The 24,023-nt window shown below is 38.4% G+C and overlaps 1 protein-coding gene across 2 annotated transcripts; it reads right to left on the bottom strand.

Annotated features, from left to right (window-relative positions):
* Positions 1–593: 593 nt before the first annotated feature.
* RHAG (Rh associated glycoprotein) lies at positions 594–23,338 on the bottom strand. Of its 2 annotated transcripts, none has more exons than XM_032649022.1 (10): positions 23,154–23,338; positions 12,604–12,787; positions 11,909–12,059; positions 10,034–10,181; positions 9,678–9,844; positions 7,449–7,586; positions 6,781–6,902; positions 2,797–2,870; positions 2,513–2,586; positions 594–1,788 (listed from the first exon to the last, which is right to left on the bottom strand). In XM_032649022.1, exons 1-10 carry the CDS (start codon positions 23,314–23,316, stop codon positions 1,753–1,755), a joined length of 1,257 nt encoding a protein of 418 aa, XP_032504913.1. In that variant the 5' UTR covers positions 23,317–23,338; the 3' UTR covers positions 594–1,752. The 2 variants fall into 2 exon arrangements, with proteins under 2 accessions (XP_032504913.1, XP_032504912.1); XM_032649021.1 differs by having other exon boundaries at positions 594–1,796.
* Between the last annotated feature and the right edge of the window lie 685 nt (positions 23,339–24,023).

The raw sequence follows: 24,023 nt of genomic DNA on the forward strand, positions 1-24,023 counted from the left end.
TAATGTCGTCTTATGATCAGAGGAATGAGGAGGACTTGGGACATCCTGGTGTCGAAAATGATTCTTTGTGATGATCATCAAGAGTGGGGACAGTGGACTTTTATAGGTGAGCTTTTTCAAAAAGCCCATTTGAAAGAGAAACTGATGCAGGTTTGAAAGAAGTCACCTATTTTATCTAGTAAAATATTTAGGATCTACAATAAATTACACTATTTTCCCAGAGCAATAACATATTAATTAATTGTTATTATAATTTTTCAGTTCTAGCATCTAGAAACTGAAGTCCTGTTAATTATGGCAGGGCCTCACTGATACTTAAGCGCATCCTGGCAAGAGACCAGGACTCCAGAGATAGAAGAAAAATCTTCAGCGTTAACAGAGAGAAAAAAATTTTATGTTATTTCCCTAGAAATGGTTTTATATGACTATGTCAGTTACCTTTTTCTAAAACTGAGTTCTTCAAAACGTACCCTATAACATGAGACATTAACTTGATTTTTTTGGTAGTGAATACATAGTAACAACTTATTTGAACTGAGTATGGACTAAGTATGAGGAATGTGTGTGTATGTGTGTGTAATGTGTGTGTTTGTTACTAAAATGAATTCTAACCACCAAAGAAAAAAGACAAATGCTTTATTGTATAATAAGATTTAATCCACTGAAATTTTGTACAAAACAGACATTGGTCAGATAGCATTTGAGCTCTTATTGCAAATAGTAAACATGCAAAGGAAGTTAAGCATAAGAATATTCAAACTGTGAATGAAACATGTTGCCTGCCATATCAGTAAACAAAGGATGTTGCAGCCATTAGCCACTACCTCCTTTCTTGAGGGTGAACCCTGAAGGAGCTCAGGATGCAAACAGCAGGATGCCCACAGGCTACTGGCCCCAGATAGCTGAGGTGCGCAGCCCAGACTCTTGCATCTTCCCATACATAGAAAAGTGCCAAATTCATTAACTTGAGATGTCTGGTTGTTTTTAATTAACAGTAATCTTTTGATGTTCTGACTACTTGGTCTTTGTTGCAACACTCCTGTATATCCTGGTTCCTCCCTTACCTCTTCCAAGCAGTCCGTCAGAACTCTCTGAGAGGCTGTCTCCCGGGCTTATGTCCTCAGAAAGTCTACCAAATAGAACACGATTCTCAACTTTTAGGTTGTGCATTTTTTTTTAGCCAACAAAACAAAGACATAACATTACTAACTAGACCATTTTTAGAATCAAGAGAGCTCAGTCAAAAAACAATCATATTACTGCTTTACATACGTACGTTTCTTTCTTATTTCTTATATAGATTTCTTACATAAATTATTGTTTCATTGGCTTCGGTTTTATAATCTTTGGGATTGAAGACATAGTACGTACATTAAGACATGATTAGAAAATGTTGGTTTCTTTGTAAATTTTCCTCTATGTGGAAAAAAAAAAGATACAAGAAAATACATGGAATGTTCACCCTGTACCTACCCACTGGCAAGAGTAATCTGGGAGTCCTGAATAGAATCCATTTGACCATCTGTTGTATGTCACATTTCTTCAATCAAACGATCATTGATGCCAAGAGACAGCACCAGATTATGTTAAAACATTTTCACACTGGACATTTGGGGCTCAGGATCTGTCCATTCTGGTCCATATTCTCACTGGATGCTGCCATCTTATTTCAAGTCTAGGCAATGGGCAAAGAGGCGGAGGCACAGGAATGGTTTTTAGGCTTCAGGTTCTAACTGGTTGCGGTTGCCATGTTCATGGAAATGACTGAACACGTCCAGTTCTGTCCTCCTAGGGACCTTAAAAAAAAGAAAAGATTAGGGCACTTTTGATAGTTTCTTTCACTGGGCTTGTCAGAGGTTAGTATCACAACAAAGATTTTCTGTAATTATTATTCAAGCTTAGAAAAAACTGGAAATAAAAATTGTTTGAGTTGGGAAAGAATAATAAAACAAAAATATTTATCCCGCCCACCCTGACTACATTCGCTTTCCCAAACCTGTTCTCTTTGGAAATCCCATGGAACACATCCAAATATCTATCAGTCTTAAGCTTTGCAGGAAATAATTTGGGAGAAAATGTCAATGAAATAAAGAGGTAGAAACTGCAGGATGGAAAGAAGCTGTTGTTTTGTTAGTCCTAGAACCTCTTGTGTACTCACTGAAATTCTTCAACCTTGGTGCTCCACCTGTTTCGTCAACTTTTATATGTGGGGTAAAATCTCACACCACTGCCCAGGATTCTTACAGTTTTATGAGGAGCTTTTTTATTGCCCTCGGAGGAGTGCAAGGGCACTTGCCAACTAAAGTCTGTCTTTTCTTCATCTAGTTTCTGCTTTGGAAAATATCATAGCTTCTGATTTTATCTTTCTGGGCACATTTTCTCAATTTCTCTCTATAAATAGGGAGTTCAACCAATTTCATCATGGGGGTGCCACACAGACATCTAGACATGAGGTGAGCAAAACTTTCCCTAGTGTAGTCATCATGTACGTCCTTAGAACACTATATAGTACCTCCCAATAAACAGAATCATCATAGCAGTCCTGGTCAGCTGGTTGTCCCCAGATAGGTATCTTTAGAATCAAACCTGTGAAAGTGGGGAGAAAATAAGTCATGTTATGATGCTGAAGAGGAAAATCAACTTGCAAAGTAATTAAAATACTGTTGTAAAGTCATCCCCTTGAGCTTACATGATTACTGTCAGAAGTTTAGAAAAACTTTAAATTTACCAATATTTATTATCATCTATTATGCTGAGAGCATGAGATATAAACATATGTTTACTTTTTATGCTCACCTGTGACTAGCCCTCCAACAAGTGCTGTTCCGATGGAAGAACCTAGCGCAGCTGCCTGCATGGCCATGGCAGACCTAGGAGGCCAAAAAAATTCCATTGTTTTTCCAAGCCAGCAAACAAAGCTCATCTCCTGAGGGCATGCATGCCTGCCCCTTCCAGGCCAGAGTGCATCATTACATACCAGCAAACAAACATTTGTTACAAGTTTTCTTTTATCTCATATATTTATTTTCTTTGAAACTCTTGATCAACGTTCACAAATTCTTATAAGCACTTAAACAGGAACTACCTTTTTCTTCAGGAATGATGAAAAGATCTTCCTCAGATTCAATATATATGTGTTAGCACACGGTATTTGTTTTTCTCTTTCTGACTTACTTCACTCTGTATGACAGACTCTAGGTCCATCCACCTCACTACGAATAACTCAATTTCGTTTCTTTTTATGGCTGAGTAATATTCCATTGTACATATGTGCCACATCTTCTTTATCCATCCATCTGCCAATGGACACTTAGGTTGCTTCCATGTCCTGGCAATTGTAAATAGTGCTGCAATGAGCATTGCAGTACATGACTCTTTTTGAATTATGGTTTTCTCAGGGTATATGTCCAGTAGTGGGATTGCTGGGTCATATGATAGTTCTATTTTTAGTTTTTTAAGGAACCTCCGTATTGTTCTCCATAGTGGCTGTAGAGAATGGACTTGAGGACATGGGGAGGGAGAAGGGTGAGCTGGGATGAAGTGAGAGAGTGGCATGGACATATATACACTAGCAAATGTAAAATAGATAGCTAGTGGGAAGCAGCCCCATAGCACAGGGAGATCGGCTCGGTGCTTTGTGACCACCTAGAGGAGTGGGATAGGTAGGGTGGGAGGGAGACGCAAGAGGGAGGGAATATGGGGATATATGTATACATATAGCTGATTCACTTTGTTATATAGCAGAAACTAACACAACAATGTAAAAGAATTATACTCCAATAAAGACTTTAAAAAAAAAAGAGATCTTCCTTAGAGGGTTTAGTATTTTCTAAAAATGTGGTACGAGGTTCTGATTCATTCAACAGCTACTTATTGGGTACTTGCTTTGTGCCAGCTTCCCTTCTAGGCACTGAGGATGGAGCAATATACAAAACAAATGTGAGCAGCCGTCTCTCCTTACTTCATCCCCCCAGAAACAATTGTGATGAAATAAAAAATCAGAAAAGCTAATTTTACCAGGTATTGTAGGGACAACTCACTGAAAATATTAAAGTGCATCTATATCTTAGAAGTAGTTACCTTAAAATTTAATGAGTGAAAAATTCCTTATAATTTGGGGAATAGAAGAATGTGATAAAAAGCTATAGAAATGCATAAGGGTGTCAAATGAACTAGGAGTGTGGGAATCTCCTTAGCACAGTGCCTCACTCTTAACAGGCAATTAACAAATAGTTGAGTTATTGCAGGAAAGCAAACCATTGAACTAGGAGAATGTGTGGTTTCTTCCTCATCCTTCAGGGAGAAGAATGTACTTAACTCAGATTCCTTTTTTTCTCTTTATCTGAAGGGTTTATTATTTTTTTTCTACTAAAGAAAAATTTGTACGAGTAATATATGATCATTGTAAAAATTTCAAAACCACTAATTAAGAAGGGAAAAAGTTTAATTTCCCTCCAATCTTATCAGTATAAACATGTAAAATATAAGCAAGTATTTTTATAAAAATGCAATCATGTCATGATACTGATTTTCCCATTAAATCTTAATGTTTTTTCATGTCAGTAAATGTAGATCTGGATCATAATTTTAATTACTAGAGTATTACACTGTACAGATATACTGTAATTATAGTTCTATAGGTTGGGTATTTAGGTTGCTTCTGATGTTTCATATTTTTAAATATGCTGTGAGAATATATCCTCTTAGGAATATGCTTATGGACTTGTCCAATAATTTCCCTAAAATAAAACCTATCTAGAAATGGGATTATCAGTAAAGGTTTATATTCTTCTTAAGGGCTTTTCCAAATAGGACCTTGTATAATTTATATCCCCATGTTTCCACTTTAGCCACCATTCAATATTATAATTTATTAAATCTTTATCAATTTGATAACTGAAAAATGGATAATTTGTTTTAATTTGCATTTCTTTGATTACTAGCAAGGTTGAATATTTAATATGTGTTTAACTCATCTGATTTTCTTCTTTTGTAAGCTGCCTGTTAATTTTACCAGAATCTGCCAAGATCTTTTACAAGGTATTAAAAGATGTTTTTGATGAAAGTTATTCCATGATAAAATAGGCTTGGAAAACACAGAGTTAGACAAAATTAACAGCACTGTTAGAGTAAAGCTGCCATAACTTGAAAAAATGTCCCTTAAGTATATTAACTTCTCCTTGTTCTATGCTTACCAAGAAACCCGATTTGCATTGTAATATTCTGAATAGACACATGTGAGTAAATAGATTTGGCTCTTGTACAAATGTATTTTATCTGCTGTGTGAAATATGTGTGAATTTTACCCACACATGTGAATGGGCCTTCCAAAGCTTGCCCCTCTCAACGCCTCCTGAGTAAATTAAGAAGTTGCTAAACCTGTATACCCAAGGATTGGACTCTTAACCATGAAACCTACCCCAAATCTGGCCACCCAGCAAGACCCAGCCTTTGAGGGCCAGACAGACAAGTTTTATCGCATCTATGGAACTGATCCAGGCATGATGCTCAAGAATTCCTCTATTTCTAATCCTGAGACACCTCTTAAGTGTGTGTGCAGAACGTTTACACACTATAATACTTAGGAGTTGAACTATTTATCTCAAACTTTTGTCATGCTTGATTTGCATTAAAATACATCAGTGTTTGGTCTCAACACTCTGTTGGGTCCTGGAAAGAACTAAAAGAAGATGTGATATTTCTGGGGTTGTCCTCCAAATTTACAAAAGTAGTAAAAAAAAAAAAATAATAAAACAACAGAAGAAATGGGTCACCTATACACATGAAGAGGAAGCAAATTGTCTATTCAGTAGAAAATATGATGAAGCAAGTTTTTCAAATATTTATCATTACTGGTCTTAACATGGTAATATTTTAATCTGCTAAAATGGAAGAGAAACACTTTCTTTTCATATTATATAACTCCAGCCAGTGGACTTGTTGAGACATCATCAAACACATTCACCTTTTCCTCATGTTTTCAATCAAAAATTGAGCATTTTGATTCCTCCTTCCTTACTCCCTGAGTGATCTGAACTCTACAATTTTCCTAGCTGTTTTGCATGGATGACATTCATATCAAATTGTTCCAATCTTGTTGCATAAAATTACAACTGATGGCTTATGGCATCACTTCCATTCTCCTAAATTTGACTGATGGCTGTTCTTTCTCTGGCCACTTGGGGAAGAATCTAAGTCTGTTAGAGCCTAGAAGGGATTTCAGAGAATAAATAGTACAAGTCTCTCATTTTACAGATGAGAAAACTTAGAACCAGAAATGCTGAGTGACTTGTCAAAAGCCACTTAACTAGGTAGCAAAGTTGGAACCATATGCCAGTCTTTCTGATTCCCCAGATCCAAATGCTCTCCACATTATGCTAACTCATCCTTCTTTGTGTGGATTGGATGCAAAGGTTGCCAGTTCATCATATATGCTCCATATGCTTGATTTTGGTAGGACCAAGTAAAAGAGTAAGCCTACTGTAATCTGAATGTGATGATCAAATTGTCCTATCTGCAATGAAACAGTTGCCTATGATAGAGAAATTTAAATAAACACGTTAATTAAACAAAAAAAAACATTAATAATGCTGGTTAAGAAACATCTTCCAATACAATTCTTTTATCTTGGTTGTGTCTCTTTGGCTTCAATAAGAACAGTACTTACGAACTGTGGTCTGGACTGCTAAAGAAAAAGCTCTCTCATCACTGGGTTTCTCTAAGAATAAGAGAAAACAGCACTTGACCTTGGGGAACAGGAAAACCCATTCTTTCACTCACGTGTCAGCTGTCTCCAAGGCTATGAACACAATGCTGGCGAGGCCTCCTATCACACCAGGTAAGCCGTGTAGGTTATGGACCCCACACGTATCGTGGATCCTCAGTTTAGTAGTGAAAAATGGCTAAAATTGTAAAAAGAGGAAGCTTTATTATTTTGTTAGCTATAGAGAGCTGTGTGACTGAAGTCAATGACCATGCAGGAAAATTTTTATCTGCAGGCCAGTTCCCCATCTTTATCTGACACCTGCTTACATCAAAGAATCTGAATACACTGGTGGCAAAACTGCTCATTTCAGTCTTAGGTAGATAGATTTGAAGGTGAGTGACTTTAACTCCTACTCATTCTTACCTACTGATGGTATCCTAAATCCCATGAATAGGGCTCAGAGTCCTTAATTATACAAAACAAACATCAACAACCACAAAACCTTTAATGGAACTGCCCTGAGGAAAGCAATACAAGTATGTTCAGTTCATACTGTTATAAGTAACTGATATAAACAAAAGAAAGCAAGAAAGAGTAGAAACCACTGGAACACTGACATGTTGAATGACCCAAGGAGAGGTGCTTAGGAAAGGACTTTTCGTAGCTTTTCTCTGCTGGTGGGATGCGAGAAGAAGATGGGGCAGATCCAAAGTTTGACTCAGAGTGTCTTGTTAATACTTACAGTCAGAAACTTGAACCCAAACACGGAGACCACTCCTGCAATGCTCCCAATGATCATAGCATAGTGTGGGGTATTTGCCATGTCTGCAGTAGTGCCCATAGCCACTCCTCCAGCAAGGGTTGCATTCTGAATGTGAACCTGTGTAGGGCACAGAAATGTGAGTGAGGTGAGAGGAAGGAGGAGGAGTTCAGAAGGACTGTAGCAATCATGGGTTCAGTGGATTCCATACACCACACATTCTTCAGTTGGGAGGGTTATGGATTCGTTCTTTTATTTTTAATATTTTTGGGGAATGGACTTTTTATTTATTTTTAAAATTTTTATTTATTTATTTGATTGCGCTCAGCCTTACTTGCGGCAGGCAGTCTCCTTAGTTGCGACTCAAGGGCTCCTTAATTGTGGCATGTGAACTCTTAGTTGCGGCATGCATGTGGGATCTAGTTCTCTGACCAGGGATCAAACCCAGGCCCCCTGCACTGGGATCATGGCATCTTAACCACTGTGCCACCAGGGAAGTCCCAGGATTCCTTTTTAAGAAGAAGGTCCTTTGTAATTTCAGAAGGCGTTTCTTCCCAGCAGTTGACACTTGGTATCCTTGCTGTAGGGTTCTTTGGTCATGCATGAGAGATCAGGTTAGTAAGACCAGTGTGGAGAGGGATGTGAGGAAATCAAAAGAAGTTGTAGTAGGAGGGTGGGAATATACAGCAGTTATTCTGGCAGTGTTCTGCCTCTTTATGCAGCTTTGGAATGCATTTGTGGTTACCGTGAACTGAAAGAAGCCTGTGGCCACTGTGTGCTTTTGCAGAGTCCATGATATTCCCATAATCAAAGAGGGGATTTAGAGACATTGAAATGTACACATTACACATCAAAGACAACAGCTTTTGCAAGTGTCACTCTTCTGAGAACATTTGAGGGTGGAGGAAAGAGTAACCAGTTTCCATTTACCAGAATTCCTCAGAAAAATCATATTCTGATTGTTCTGCCAGAGGAAGACAGGTTATCAGTGCTTTTGAAAGAGAACCACTGAGCTGTACATGTACGATTGCTTCTTTTTATTGTTTTCAGTTTTTTCTCATGAAACAATTTGTAGAGAACAGAAATACATGTCCTTAGCTATGCTTAGAAATATTTTAGTGGGACTTCCCTGGTGGTGCAGTGGTTAAGAATCCACCTGCCAATGCAGGGGACACGGGTTCAAGCCCTGATCTGGGAAGATCCCACATGCCGTGGAGCAACTAAGCCCGTGCGCCACAACTACTGAGCCTGTGCTCTAGAGCCTGCGAGCCCAACTACTGAGCCCGTGTGCTACGACTAGTGAAACGCCTCGAGCCCATGCTCTGCAACAAGAGAAGCCACTGCAATGAGAAGTCTGTGCACTGCAATGAAGAGTAGCCCCCGCTCGAGGCAACTAGAGAAAGCCCGCACGCAGCAACGAAGACCCAACGCAGCCAAGATAAATAAATTAATTTTTAAAAATTTTAAAAAAGAAAGTAATATTTTGGTACAATATCTTTTTTCTCCCTCAGCTCAGAAAGGAAGAGTGGCTGATCTGAGGATTATTCCTTCACTGATATTTCTTTAAGCTCTTAGTCAAGAAACTCAAAAGACTATTTTGGGGGAGATATAAAAAAAGTTTGATTTTGAAATAACTTTAGACATGTAGCAGTTACAAAAATATTGCAGAAGGTTTCCATATATACCACACCCAGTTTTCCCCAATGTTAACGTCTTACATCACTGTAGAACTAGGAAATTAGCATTGGTGTAATATTATTAAATACCTTTTTGAATTTCACCAGTATCCCCACTGATATCCCTTTTCTTTTCCAGAATCCTATTCAGGATCCCACATTACATTTAGTTGTTATTTCTTTGAGAGAAATATCTGCTGTTAGAAAGTCAACTTGCATTCCCCCACTCTCTTTTTTTACTCTTGTAGAAATTCCTGTTTCTAAGAAAGATTTTCTAAGAACTTGGGGACAGTTAGCTCTATCATTAAAGAAATATGCTTCAGATCTTTCATTTTTGCATAATTATATTCCCTACTAGATTTGCCAGAGTACACATTTGAAGAATAAAGGAATGTTATTTTCAGATTATTCTCCAAGGTCTGCAGTGTTGTGATTTGTTTGGGCAGCTCAGCAGTGATGCAGAAGTGAACTAGTCATAAGAGCAGCCATCAGGGTTGCTTAGCGAAAGTTCCATGGGGGTTAACATGGCACTTACCATATGGAGCTTGCCTCGGCTGTCAAGAAGGCTGGAGCATGCATAGGCTGTAACCACGCTGGCGGCAAGAGAGAAGTATGTGTTTACGATGGCCATGTACTGGTTCTTTCCAGCATCAGCGATGGCCGAATTAAAGCTGGGCCAAAATACCCATAAAAAAAGAGTCCCTGTAGTAAATCACAAAAAGGGGTATTAGTTCTGAATATGGAAGGCAGTCCAGGGGAAGCCATTTGCCTTGGGCACTGACAAGATGTCTTTACTTTTATGCTTTGTTATCTAAGAGTTAGGAGAAAATAGGGGTATTCCCTTGCATCTGACCAAATAGACAAAAATCAGGCAAGTTCATCCCAACTCACCAATCATTGCAAACAAGTCCGAGTGGTACACAGACTCTTCATTGCGATGCCCTTCTTTCAGGCTTGATCGATACAAGATGCCTGCTACAGCCAAACCAAAGTAGGCCCCAAAGGCATGGATGGTCATTGATGCTCCAACATCAGAGGCCTGAGGGTGGCAAAACATTCATGTAAATAGAGGTGAAACTCACTATAGGAGGGAGGTCAATGAAAGAACTGCTTCATGGGTTAAAGAAAAAGAGATCAAGAAAGAGAAAAAATGTGTCAGAGAAAGGGAATAAAACAGGATCAGGAAAAACAAAGAAGTGCAAGCATTGGAGCCACACAGAACTGACTTTCAGTCCTAGGTCAGGTACTTCTCTGATGTGACTTTAGTCAAATTACTCTACTTCTTTGAATCTCCAGTTCTGTAAAATGGGGAAATGTTACCCAGCTAATACAGTTTGTGGTAAGATTGAGCTGGGACCATATTTTTCAACTGTTAGGTCCTTAGTGGGCACTCAATACATTTTAGGTTACTTTTCCAGGTTAGGGAGATTCTCAGTGAAATATTATGCATTGCACTTGACACAAAACAAACATGATTTTTGCATTCACTTGACATTGCAGTAAAAGCTCACTTCATTGTAACTCAAAGACTTGAAGGTTCAAGAAGCTTCACCCTGCAATGATGATATGAAAACCAGCTGAGGGACTTCCCTGGCAGTCCAGTGGTTAAGACTCTGTGCTTCCACTGCAGGGGGCACGGGTTCGATCCCTGGTCTGGGAACTAAGATCCCACATGCTGCTCAGTGCCGCCACAAAAAAAAAAAGAAAAAAAAAAAAGAAAAAAAATGAGCTGAGGTCCAAGATTCACTTGAAGAAGCGCATTTTAGGTCCCTCTTCAGGACACAATGGATTTGATCCAGTTTTCTACATTTCTTGTCTCTAGATGGAAAGTTCAGTGTGCCAAACCCAAGGCATTGCTCTGTACTTATTAAAGTAGGAAAATGATACAAATTTATTAATTTATTTACATTTTCATGCTTGATAAACTCCTATATACCTTTCAGGTCCAGCTTAGCTGTCACTTCCTCGGACAATTCTTCCTTGATTCCACAGTCTAAGTTAGATCTTTTAGGTATACTCCTTCAGAGCCGCTCTATTTATTTTTTCAAAGCACGTGTTGCAATTTATAGTAATATTTTTGTGTATGTGTGCGTGATTCTATAGGTAGATGGTTGAATGTATGATCATTTGTTGGATGTCTGTCTCCCCCACTAGATTGTAAACCCTATGAAGACAGAGACCTTAACTATTTGTTTGTCACTGAATCACCAACACATGACACCTAGAAAGTTACCAAAAGTATTTGCTATTGAATTATATGTTCAATAGAGGCATAAATAAAATACTGGAGAGTGCCCAGAAATATTCTATTTATTTTCCTTGGGAGAATCAATGAGATTTTCACGGAGGAGAAGAAATTTCATCTAAGCTTTAATAAAAGGCTTTGAAAGAGCTATTCAATGAGTAGTTGAAATATAAATAGGAATTGATCATTGATAGAAAATGTATTTTAATAAAAAGAGTTGTAGAGCTAGAAAATTCTGGATTTGAATCCAGATTCAGGCAAGTAAGTCATTTAGCATCTGTGATCATCAGTTTTATTGTGTATAAATAGTAACATCATAATACCTACTTTACACTGTTGTGGTGATACTGCAATTAAATAATGTTTATAAAACTCCCGGTTTACAGTAGGCACTCAAATGATGACTATGAGTACTATTTGCTATGGTATCACTGTCACCAAGGTTTGTCCCTGAATATAGTGGGCATCCAATACATGTGTTGTGGTGTTCAAAGCTAGGTAAGTATCACTAGAACACTTACCCCAAATACCTCGACAACCAGATATTCATTGACAGCAAAGACAGCAATTTCTAAAATTGTCATGGTCAGCATTTGCATTGGACTTGTTTTTCCCAGGACAACTCCAAAAGAAATCAGAACTGCGGCTGTACTGAAGTCTGCATTTATCATGCTGAGGGAAGAAGAAAGAAGACATTGAAGAATAATGCACACCCCACATATATGAGTTGTAATGAACTATAGCATCACCCTGTCCAGAGTTCAAGGGCCCTCTCCCCACCTGTCCCCATCAGGTGCTTCTCCCAGGCCTACTTTTATCCTCTCCCACGTCCTTGCCCACCCCCACCTCCAATTAACATACCATCTTTAGTTGCTCTCACATTTCCTTTAACCTACCTGTTCTTTACCTCATTTAGGGTTTTACTTTAATAAGGTAAAGGAATAATTATTATTATTATTACCTTAATAAGGAAGGAATAATAATTTTATGGAAGGAGATTTCTCATACCCTTAAGGTCAAATCATAGTGGATATAGACATGAATGTATGGTCCAGCTCAGTTGAGCAAGGCATTGATTTAGATCCTTGGATCTCAACGATCTTCTATCATGGAAAGGAAACAATTTGCAAGCTAGTTCAGAGGCTGGCTGTCAAGAGACTAAGCAGAGAAACAATTGCTCTGAAAACACAATGGTTGGAAAATAAGGGGTGCTCACTTTTTGATTTCAATGTGGAATTTCTCTCCATGGCTCTGCAGGATCCCCTGTGCAATAGTGCCCCACTGGAGGCCCAGAGCAGCAATGAGTAGGTTGATGCCCATACTACTGAAGCCATATTTTCGCAAGAAGGTCATGAGGAAGCCAATCCCAGCAAATACCATAACATGCACATCTTGGAAGACTGCAAAAGAGCAGAGGAAAAAAAATCTGCATAAGGGGACCACTGAGAAAGTGTTACATCATAGCATATTCCATTTACTAAGTGCTACATTCTTTTCAGAAAACACTACAAAGGGAATGTTAACTGGGCTGCCAAAGGCTGGGTTCAAGTGACAGCTTGGTTACTTAGCAGCCAGGAGACCTTGGGCAAATTATTCAGTGTCTGAGCCTTTTCTTGGAAGACTATGCACTATCATACCAGTGTGTCTTTCATCCTCTCCCTGAAGAGTTTTCCATTACTTTCCACCTGAGGAAAACTTTGCAAAACATAGTGCAAGTATCACCCGCTCTTGCAGACTTTCCCAATATTACCAGGGAAAATTAATATTTCCTCTTGTCTTTTCCAAACCTCAGCTTGAGCATTTGTCACATTGCATTACCATTTATTTAGCACGTATCACACTGTAATAGTTATTTGGTGAGGTGTCCATTGCCTGCACTAGATTGTGAGTTTCCTGATTGAAGGGATTAGGGCATACTCATCCTTTGCTCCCCTGAATCTGTCATAAAAGCGTGCATATAGGAAAAGAGGCAACATTGACTAAATGAATGAGCTGCTGTCTTTATCTATCAAATGTGTATAATAGGACCAGCCCTGGAAATCTTACTAGATCATTATTCAAGTCATATGGGATAATGTCTTCATTAACACTTTCTAAGCCGACGGAAGGAAGGCTGTATCCTCTTGAGGAACAAATACTTGACTTGGTTCTGGAGATGTAGGCTGATATCCCCCAATTGTATCACGTGACTGTGAGACCTTGGGCAAGTCACTTATTCTCTGGGAGCTTCAGTGTTCTCATCTGCAATACTGCAAAAGCTATATTTCACATTTCCTGGGGCTGTAGGGAGTACTGCAAGGTGACAGCTCTCCCTTCCCTCTGGGAAACACTCTTGTCTTATACAGGTCACAGGCCTTCCCTCGGGGAGCCTGAGCCCAATGACTGGTTGACATGTGCATCCCCTTGCCTCGGGAGAGGGCCACCTGAAGCTAGACAATCCCAGTCTCAGAGTTTCTGGTGGGGTCAGCTGAGGCTTCTCTCTCTGCCCAAACACTTCTGCTGCAGGTGTTGATCATAAGACACTCCCCAATAACCTTCTTTCAGGCTAATGTCGCTCTTAGAGTCTGTAGCACCTTCCCTTTGGGCTCCCCTCGTCTCTGTAGAACTGTCCTGACTCTCTCCCCAACACAGCTTGCATACTACATTTTTTTCAAACATTTCAGATTAAATCCGATCAACTAATCTGTGGCAGTGATCACAAACCCGGAAGTGGATGAAGAGGCTGTCTTTCCAAAGATTCCCAGTATTTGAAAAGGGCTGGTCGGAGCCGTGGGGACTTACCCTACCATCTTACTCTATGACAAATACCAGGACAGACAGAAGTTGGCATCATAGACTGAATTACGAGGTTCCTTTGGTGGTCTAGAAGCTAGTCTCACTTATATATGAGTGCTGCAAACGTAAGAGAATGAGAAAACCAGACCAAACCTGCTGATCAGGTACACACAGTGTCATCATTCTTTCGACTCCATCCATGCAGTGAGCCTTTTGGTCATTTTATTTGTTGGTGCAACCTCCCAAGACAGTCAGTCTGAGGAGGGTGAAAAAGGAAAAAGATTTCTGAAGATTCCCTCTCATTAGCAGCTTTGAGGGAGGTCTCAGAGAGGAGAATGCTGCAGTCTTTTTTTTTTTCCTAGTGAGATAATGCCTATTGGCAATAATCTGACTTACACCCGCATTCTGGATGCCCACCCTCATCTCATATCTTCCCAGAGAACTTCAGAATTGGGATTTTACCTGACCTGCCAATGGGCAACTGTCAACTAACATCAACCTGTTTGATTTTGGAAATATAGGTGACCACATGCATTTATCTATTTTTACAGATTGTTTTACCACCATTTAAATTTTTTATATAAACATTTGATTTAGATCATAGACTAAGTTGGAGTGGAGCTCAGAGAGTATGCGTGACTTACTGTTTATGATTTTCCTAGACCTTTCTGCAACTCAGTTTTCTCCTCTTTAAAGAACAGTTTGGATTAGATGAAGCCCAAAGTCTCTCCTAGCTCTATAAGTTGTTTCATTTATTTTATTTTGTTTTTAGGTCAGGACTCTAAGATCCAGAGAAGTTAGGTGAGTTGTTTATAATCACAAAACTAAAATAAAAATAAGAACCCAGGCTTACTGTCTTCACTGTTTTTTTTTTATTACGCCAAGTTGTTTTTCTAAACGTTCTTGTTTAGAAAACTCTTTTTCCTCCTGTCATCAGCTGATTTTAAAGTGTGCAGTAACCAACTAATTTAAAAATTGTTTTAACTCATTTTTTAATGTCTCACACTGGGAGTAATAATTATTCAGATTCTATCCCCCTCTTCCTTTGTTGGAAAACCAGACGTTATATAGAGGGAGGAATTTCTTGTATTAACAGTGCTCCACTGTTTCCCACCCCTCCCCCAAATCTAATTCTTGTTACTGCTTTTCGCCACAAGGGGGCTTTAAGAACCTCATCTAAGAGAGCTTACAAAGTTGAGAAGGCTCTTGACAAATAATGATTCTGTATAAAAGGTATGGATAAAAAGGTTTATAAACAGGATTATGTATTGTCTTTCATCCTGCACTAGGAATTTTTTTTTGAGGGTGGGGACAAAGGAGAGGGTCATGAGTTTAGTTTTATGGTGCAAGACTCTGCCTTTAAAGGAATTAAGTATCCTCTTCATAGAAGGAAAAAGGGATTTCTTTAGTGATTGGAACTTTTGTGAAGTCTTCTGACAGGTTTTAAGGACTTCCAAGACTTGTCTAAATCAGATATTCTCAGTAGCAGGCAATTTTTTAAAATTGAAGTATAGTTGATTTACAATACTGTGTTACTTTCAGTATAAGGCATAGTGATTTGCCTTTTTTTTTTTCCAGATTATGTTCCATTATAGGCTATTACAAGATATTGGATAACATTCCCTGTGCTATATAGTAAATCCTTCTTGCTTATTTACTTTATGTATAGTAGTTTATATCTGTTAATCCCATACTCCTAATTTGTCCATCGCTGTTCCCTTTCCCCTTTGGTAACCATAAGTTTGTTTTCTATGTCTGTGAGTCTGTATCTGTTTTGTATATAGATTCATTTGTATTATTTTTTAGATTCCACGTGTAAGTGATATCTTATTGTATTTGTCTGTCTCCGTCAATAGCAGGCAACTTTAGCCTCTAAAGTAAACTTGGCAACGTCTGGTATTTTTGTTCTATATTTTACTTCACATTTATCTTGGACTAGGGTATCTTTTAAGCCCTGATAACTCAATATCTTTGAAATGCAACTGATGATTCCAACTCTCCCTCTCCCACCACCAACCAACAGAAAAATGAAACAGAACCTTCTTTCTCCTCTATTTCCTGTATACGGGTGCTGCCTAGAATGTCCGCCCCATCCCACCTCCAACACTTTTTCTTTTTTGGCCATGCCACATGGCTTGTGGGATCTTACTTCCCTGACCAGGGATTGAACCCGGGGCCCTGGCAGTGAGAGTGCTGAGTCCTAACAACTGGACTGCCAGGGAATTCCCCTATACCCAACACTTCTTTACCTGACATACTTCTAGATGACCCTCAAGAACCAGATGCTCTGCACAGTGTCACCGGGCACAGCTGTAAGATTTTGCACGTCCCTCTGGTTTTATTTCATTTGTTTATGTGCTTGTCTGTGCCCGTTTATCATCAATTTCTCTTTGTTTCAGTGTGTTATAATCTATTACCATCATACCATTATTATTTTTAATGCTCTATTTATCCCCAATTTGGCTAGCTGGTGCTCTTTCAAGTAGGATCTTGTGTTCTCTTGGCATGCCCCCATTAGTCTTTATACACTTGGCTTACCTTGAGCTTTCTTTGCCCTGACCTGGAATGAGCCTCTGAGTGGAAAATGGTAGTTAGAAGGCAAGATATGGGTTCTATTTGTGCTCATTGCTTCCAGTCCTTTTAAGTAAACAAAATGAGTCAACTCAAAGGCAGCATACAGGAGGCTGGTATCTTATTGTTAGATTATAAAACACAGCATGTTAATTCAAGCATTGTATCACTTAGGATCGCAGCAAACAATTTCCTAGGAATCATTTACCCTGCACTTTTTGTAACCTTTTGCCTGTCACGTATATCTAGATTTGCTGAATCTTTTGTAATAAATGAACTGAATGAGGAATTCCCTGGTGGTCCAGTGGTTAGAACTCGGTGCTTTCACTGCCCTGGCCTGGGTTCAATCCCTGGTCAGGGAACTAAGATCCTGCAAGCCGTGTGGTGCAGCCAAAATAAATAAATAAATAAATGAACTGAATGATATCTGAATAAAATAGGAGCATATTCTTAAATTGGGATTTTAAAAATAAATCATCGTACTAATCTGTTGCTGGTATTGAAATTCATAAAATAATTTCTAGTGCTGTGTACATTCGTTGCCAGTTTACCTATATCTTCAGTAATTCTTCAAGTGTGATCTGCAGACATCTTGGGCATCTTGGAAACACTTTCAGGGAATCTGAGGTTAAAATTATTTTTATGATAATTCTAATTCAGGGTGTTATTTGACTTTTTCACTGTGTTGATATTTCCGCAGATGATGAAAAACAATGGTATAGAAAACTACATGTACTTTAGCATGAAGGAAAGCAGTGGTACCAAACTGAATTAGTAGTCTGGTATTCTTCATGAAAAAAAAAAGCCAGTTTTACTTACAGATTCCTTGATGAATCAGTAAAAATTATTAATTGTAACTATTGACCCTCTCATACATGTCTTTACATGTAAAGCACTACTGAAACATGATGGTCGTCTCAGAAAAGAAAAAGCACGCTTGTTATTGTTTGAGTTATGAGCTGAGTGAGCAACTTTTCCACAGAACTCCATTTTTTTTTTTTTGGAAAAAAGATTGATATAAACTATGGTTTTTCAAATGGGTATTAACTTTTTCTGAAAAATGAACGAAGTGATGTGATTTCAGTGAAAAGAACTCACAGTATTTGTTGCCAGTAATACATTTTGAGTTTAAAAAAAAACCTTAGAATTCCACCAGAAACTAACACAACATTGTGAATCAACTATACTTAGTTAAATAAGAAGTAAATTAAAAAATTAGAAGTAAATTAAAAATTAGAATTTCAGAAAATTTATGTCTGCCACTACAAGCTTGTCAGCTTTCTGAAACTTCTTGGGGTTTCTGGTGAGATTGTTGGTGATATTAACAAGTATCCTTTTTTGATATTATATAATGAAATATGTCAACATTTGGAGTATCTGCATAACTGTGAATCAGTATTTTTCAAATGATCAGTGTAACAAGATCACACATGGGATCCATTCAAAGTTCAAGATAGACTAATGGGGGCTTCCCTGGTGGCACAGTGGTTGATTGTCCGCCTGCCGATACAGGGGACACGGGTTCGTGCCCCGGTCCGGGAGGATCCCACATGCCGCGGAGCGGCTGGGCCCGTGAGCCATGGCCGCTGAGCCTGAGCGTCTGGAGCCTGTGCTCCGCAACAGGAGAGGCCACAGCAGTGAGAGGCCCGCGTACTGAAAAAAAAAAAAAAAAAAAAAAAAAAGACTAATGGATTCTTATGTTTAACAGAGGACATAAAGTTCATTGATGTGGTTTTAATGTCCTGTAGGCATTAAAGACCTTGTGTTTGTAGAATCTCTAGTAACATGTTAACAGCCTTCAAGGAGCCTTCTCCTTAAACTTTACTTTTCTCTAGTCTTGCTATGTGTTAGCAAGGATTAGTTGACAGTCACAGCCAAACGTCATTCCTTTATCAAATTATTTGCCTCAACAAACTGGCCAACACTTTGCTGGGTGCCATGAAGGCCAAAAACCATGGAGTGTATCTAGTTCCTCAAATGAGTTTCTCTGAGGTCCATCATGACATGCAATGTGATATTCAGGTGTGTTGCCCACTTCCGTAGTTGTGCCCTGGGATGGGAGCAGATGCCAGGATTGTGTGATATCACCCCTTTCTCTGCATTGCATAGTGAGGAATGCAAGAGAGGAGAGAGATGAATAAAATTATATCCAATTGAATTTATTTTAAATATAAATTAAGGTCCTACTTTATTTATTTGTGAAAAATTCATAGCTTTCACCACACTGCAACTGAGAACTGGTGAAAGTCCCTGTGAACTTCTTAGGCAGGAAATGAGCCTCTTCTGTGCTTGAACCCCTGAACTTGGCACCGTCCATGGTGCTGGGTAGGTGCCCCCAAATATTTGTTGACCTGACTTGAACTTTGCTTCTTAGTGAGTGAATATTTAATAATCTTCTCTCCAGTGACTTATGCTGTTGCATAAGTTTGATGTACATCAATTGTTTGAAATGTAGGAAAAAATATATAGGTATAATTAGTATAATTGTGTGGTTTCTAGGGCTGTTCTACAAAATATTTTAACCAGTGATAACATAGCTGAACTGGAAGAGTAGTACTAACCAGAATTTTAGATCTTGGGAGCCACCTTACAGAAGAGAGAACTTTTAATTGTGTATAGACTTGAGTTACGGGGAGCATTTTGAATGAGTGAAGACTGCCTTCCATGTAAAATTTCACTTTGTGTTCTGTGTAATGCCCTTCTTCTGGGCCCCCAGGGACCTCTATTGCTTAAATTCTTCTTTCCTTATCCTGCCCCCTGCCTATGTCCTGGCTTCACTGCCCTTATAGTGAGGAAGATGTTGTGGTTTGTGTGTGTCTGTGTTGGCTGTTGATTGTTAATCATTATTATTATTGGCAACTGTGATTTGATGTTTCCCTTAAAGAAGTGAAAAAGAATCCTGCCCTAGATATCATTTTTTGATCCCTCTCTTGTTTTCATGTTTGATACAGCTGATATAACAGAAAATCCTTTTAGCGATACTTTCAAGTTATAGCCAGAATTTGACCGTTTCTCGGAACTTCCTCCATTATGACCTTGGTCCAGCCTACTTTCATATCTCTTCAGGATTACTAGATGGTTCTTGTAATATGACTTTCTAGTTGTTCCCTTTATCCCCTACAAACTCTTTTCTACGTAACATCCAGAAGAATGTTTTTAAAACTTAAATCATATCATACTCCTCCTGTCAAAGTCCTCCAATTGTTTATCAACTCAGAATAAAAACAGTTTGCTTACAACAGTCTACAAGGCTCTGTAGCACCCAAACCCTCACACTTCTGAGTTTGTTTTCCCTGCTTGCTCACTGCATATACTAAATACCCCAGTGCCTTTGCGCTTGCTGTTTCTTCCATATAAAATGTCCTTGTTCCGTTTCCATATAGCTTATTCTCTTGCCTCTTTTAGTTCTGTTTAATGTCACTTCGTATCAAAAAGACCTATCCAGACTCTACATTAACTGCCTTTCTCAATCAGATTTCTCACTTAAACCATGGAACAAGATAATGATTTAAGTAACTATTTTCTAGTTCTCTCAAAGATGGTACAGGATTGGTACCACTGTAGAAGCACAGAAGAGAAGTTAATTAATTGTATGCAGTGGATGCCTTGGGCTAGTAAGACTTAATTCATTCACATAACCCTGGTTGAGAAAGGCTGAAAGGATATCCCCCTTGTCCAGGTACATCTATTTTTTAAATATTGCTTTGTTTATTGCTGTGGCATTTTATTACCATGTGAGTGTGTGTGTGTTAGTGTATGGCTGTGTGCTGTGTATATGTATAACATACAAGCAAATATATACATGTATATATTTGCTTGTATTATACACAGAGATGCATATGTATATGCATATATATACACATGTACATATATGTATATATGTGTAAATGCTTTTCCCCTCCCAGCACAGTACATATGTGAATATGAATATATATATACATATTGAATATATATCTATTCATATATATATGTGTGTGTGTGTGTGTGTGTGTGTGTGTGTGTGTGTGTGTATGGTCTGGGTTTCCTCATTGGAATGTAAACTTTATAATGAAATAGAGCAGGACCCTATGGTCCTCGCCCAATCCATGTTCTCCACCTGCCTTTTGTGGAAAAACTGTAGCCAAAGAATAAGTTTAATAGAAGTGAGAAAATGCAGAAGCAAAGAATAGCAGTCCAAAAAGACTAAATAATAATAGTTTAGTCATTAACCAAAGTCAAGGACCTTTAGTTCCTCCTCATGGGCTATAGATAATATCCTGAGCCACATGCTGTGAGCTGCCTTATAGACACTGAAACCCCGGCCAGGTGGAAGAAGTTAACTACATGATGAACAGACTGTAGCCATGACATAAGCTGTCACAATTCTGAGAATTGGCCTCAACGAAATGGGAACAAACCAACCCTGGAACTGAAAACTAACAGTACTTAAAACAATCAATATGACACTGATCGTACCACTGATGACCAATATCAAGAGGACTGTCAGAGCTGACTGTGCTCTTTCTGCATGTAGCCCCCTCCCTCTGTCTATAAAAGCTCTTGCGCCCTGATTGTCGGGGGGCGGGGGGGAGTCGGCCTTTGGACAGGAGTCTGCCCTCCCCCTCAGCTGCAGCATCTATAATAAAGCAAACTTTCCTTTCCACCAAACTTGCTTCTTTATTGGCTTTTGAGCAGCGAGCAGCCAGACTCCACTTTCGGTAATAGCAAGGGCGTGGACTTTGCTTGTTTTGTTCGCTTTGCTTTATTTACTGCCTAGAGCCTAGGACCTCGAAGATTGCTTGACGAGAATTGGGAGCTAAATAGATATTTTCTTAATGCATCATAAAATGAATGAATTTCTATGTTCCTTGCAAGCAGAGTATAAAGGTTAGATGATTGCTAGGCAATTGAAGAAAATGACCATGTTTAGTAACTCTTCTCTCCAACTTGGCTTTTATCTCAAATTCTGAATTGAAGTTTTACCTATGAGTGTTGACACTGGAACTGAGAGAATTCAGCTTGAATTATGCAAATTACAAAGCTTTTAATCTCTTAAGATAACTTTATTTGAATAACACTAATCTTATATTTTTGGCATTTTGTTTCTATGCCATACTGCAGCTCTTCGTTTACATTTGTACCGAACAGTGGAGTCTTACAATAAAGACATCTTACTTGTTTTATCTTTGAGTAAGTTTGCTGTAGCACATGCTTGGTACACAGTAAAAATGTTTACTGGATGAAGAAACGAAATGTACAAAAGCATACAGAGTTGAACAGAATTCTTTTCTGTTTTGGTGTTCTTGAGCTTGCAAATTATAAAATTCTTTAATCAAGAACCCGTTTGGATATCTATGTAGTGTAAAAAGAACTAGATTTGGACCCTGAGTCTCTGACTTATGATCCTAACTCTGCCCTTAACTTGCGAATGTGCATTTTGGCAGAGTCGCTTGGCAGCTCTAGGTCACAGTTTCTACATGAGACTACTCCGCATTATACAAACTCCCTCAAAAATGTGTAGGAATGAGAGAACAAATGTCATATTTTCTTAAAAAAGCTTAGATATATGCTATAGAACTATAATAAATATCGCTACAAAAATAATTTAATAAATTAATAAAATTTAACACTTAATAAATAATAAATACTAAAATTATTTGTGCCTCACTGAATAAACAGTCTATATAACAAGATTATATCACAACCTCCCTCCCTGGTTAACAAGGTGATGAATATGCCTGGCTCATAGTAAGCAGTCAGTAAATGGTAGTTATTATTTTTATACTAAGTATTTTATAGCCTGCCTGTCCAAACTTGAAACTATATCCGTTCTTTCCTCCAGTTGCCATTCCCAGGGAAGGGTCCTGCTTTTAAAATATGTCAGGTGTTCACACGTTTCTTCTCATCTCAGAGGAACAAACGGTCTTCCTTTCAGAATATTATAAAGCCTTGAGTACATCATATACATCCTATATCATCCTTAATACCCCTTCTTATACCTTAAGGCCCTTACATGAATTCCTTCTCAATATTCCATTTTGTTTCTACTCTTTCTCCTCCAAAGTTAACTTTGAGTCTTTTTTTTGGGGGGGGGGGATATTTTTATACCTTGCAGAACTAGTGATGAAGGGAAAAATAAGGTCATTTAGCAGCATGTAGGCAACACAAAACATTGATCAATTATTTACATTTTCAGCTTCTTTGTTCTGATATTTTAATAAACACAGATTCTATCCAAACACATTAACTATAGAGACCAGATGCCCCAGCATAAACTTATAATAACCTTAGCACTCAGAACTATCACATAATTCTGTAAAGAGCTCCCATGTAGAGTGCTAGGGGTTACAGTATTCACAGACCTCACATTCTGAGAACGTAAAATGGGTCCACATTCTGAGAACCCAAAAATGTACAATAAGAAGCAGATTGCTTACTCACGAGGATACAGGTCAAGGTATCTGTCCACATCCACGGTAGGTGACTTGGTGCTGTTGGGCTGCTGGGAAACATTCTGATCCATTTCATACTGAACAAATAATCCAAATAAAACAATCATGGCAACTTCCAGGCCAATGGCCATGAGAGGGAACGTGAACCTCATGTTTGTGGCAAAGGACAGAGGCACAGTGAGGGCTTCGCGGTCTGTGGGAGGTTGATAAGGACAGAAGGGCTGCTCTGTGTGTGGAATTAGGCTGCATGCTCAAGGCACTCCAGTGACATTGCAAGAAAAAAAATGGGCAAGACTGGTGAAAACGCCCCATCCAGTGGAGTGAATTATGCTCTGTAATCAAACTGTTGTAAATGGTGGTTTGAAGAAAATACAATATAGATTGAAAGAAGCCAGCTGATGGAAATGATCTATTGCACACAAGTGTCTAGACTCTTTTTTCCCCTTTTTATTACATTTTTAAATTAAAAAAATTTTAAATTAATTAAAAAATTTTTTATTGGAATATAGTTGATTTGCAATGTTGTGCTCTACAACAAAGTGAATCAGTTTTACATATACATATATCCACTCTTTTTAAGATTCTAGTCCTGTGTAGGTCATCACAGAGCACTGAGTAGAGTTCCCTGTGCTATACAGTATGTTCTTATTAGTTATCTATTTTATATATAGTAGTGTGTATATGTCAATCCCAATCTCCCAATTTACCCCTCCCCCAACTTTTCCCCTTGTTAACCGTAAGTTTGTTTTCTACATCTGTGACTCTATTTCAGTTTTGTAAATAGGTTCATTTGTACCATTTTTTAGATTCCACATATAAGTGATATCATATGATACTTGTATTTCTCTGTCTGACTTAC

The sequence above is a fragment of the Phocoena sinus genome, chromosome 11 (genome assembly GCF_008692025.1).
Source record: "Phocoena sinus isolate mPhoSin1 chromosome 11, mPhoSin1.pri, whole genome shotgun sequence".
In the NCBI taxonomy this organism is placed as follows: Eukaryota; Metazoa; Chordata; class Mammalia; order Artiodactyla; family Phocoenidae; genus Phocoena; species Phocoena sinus.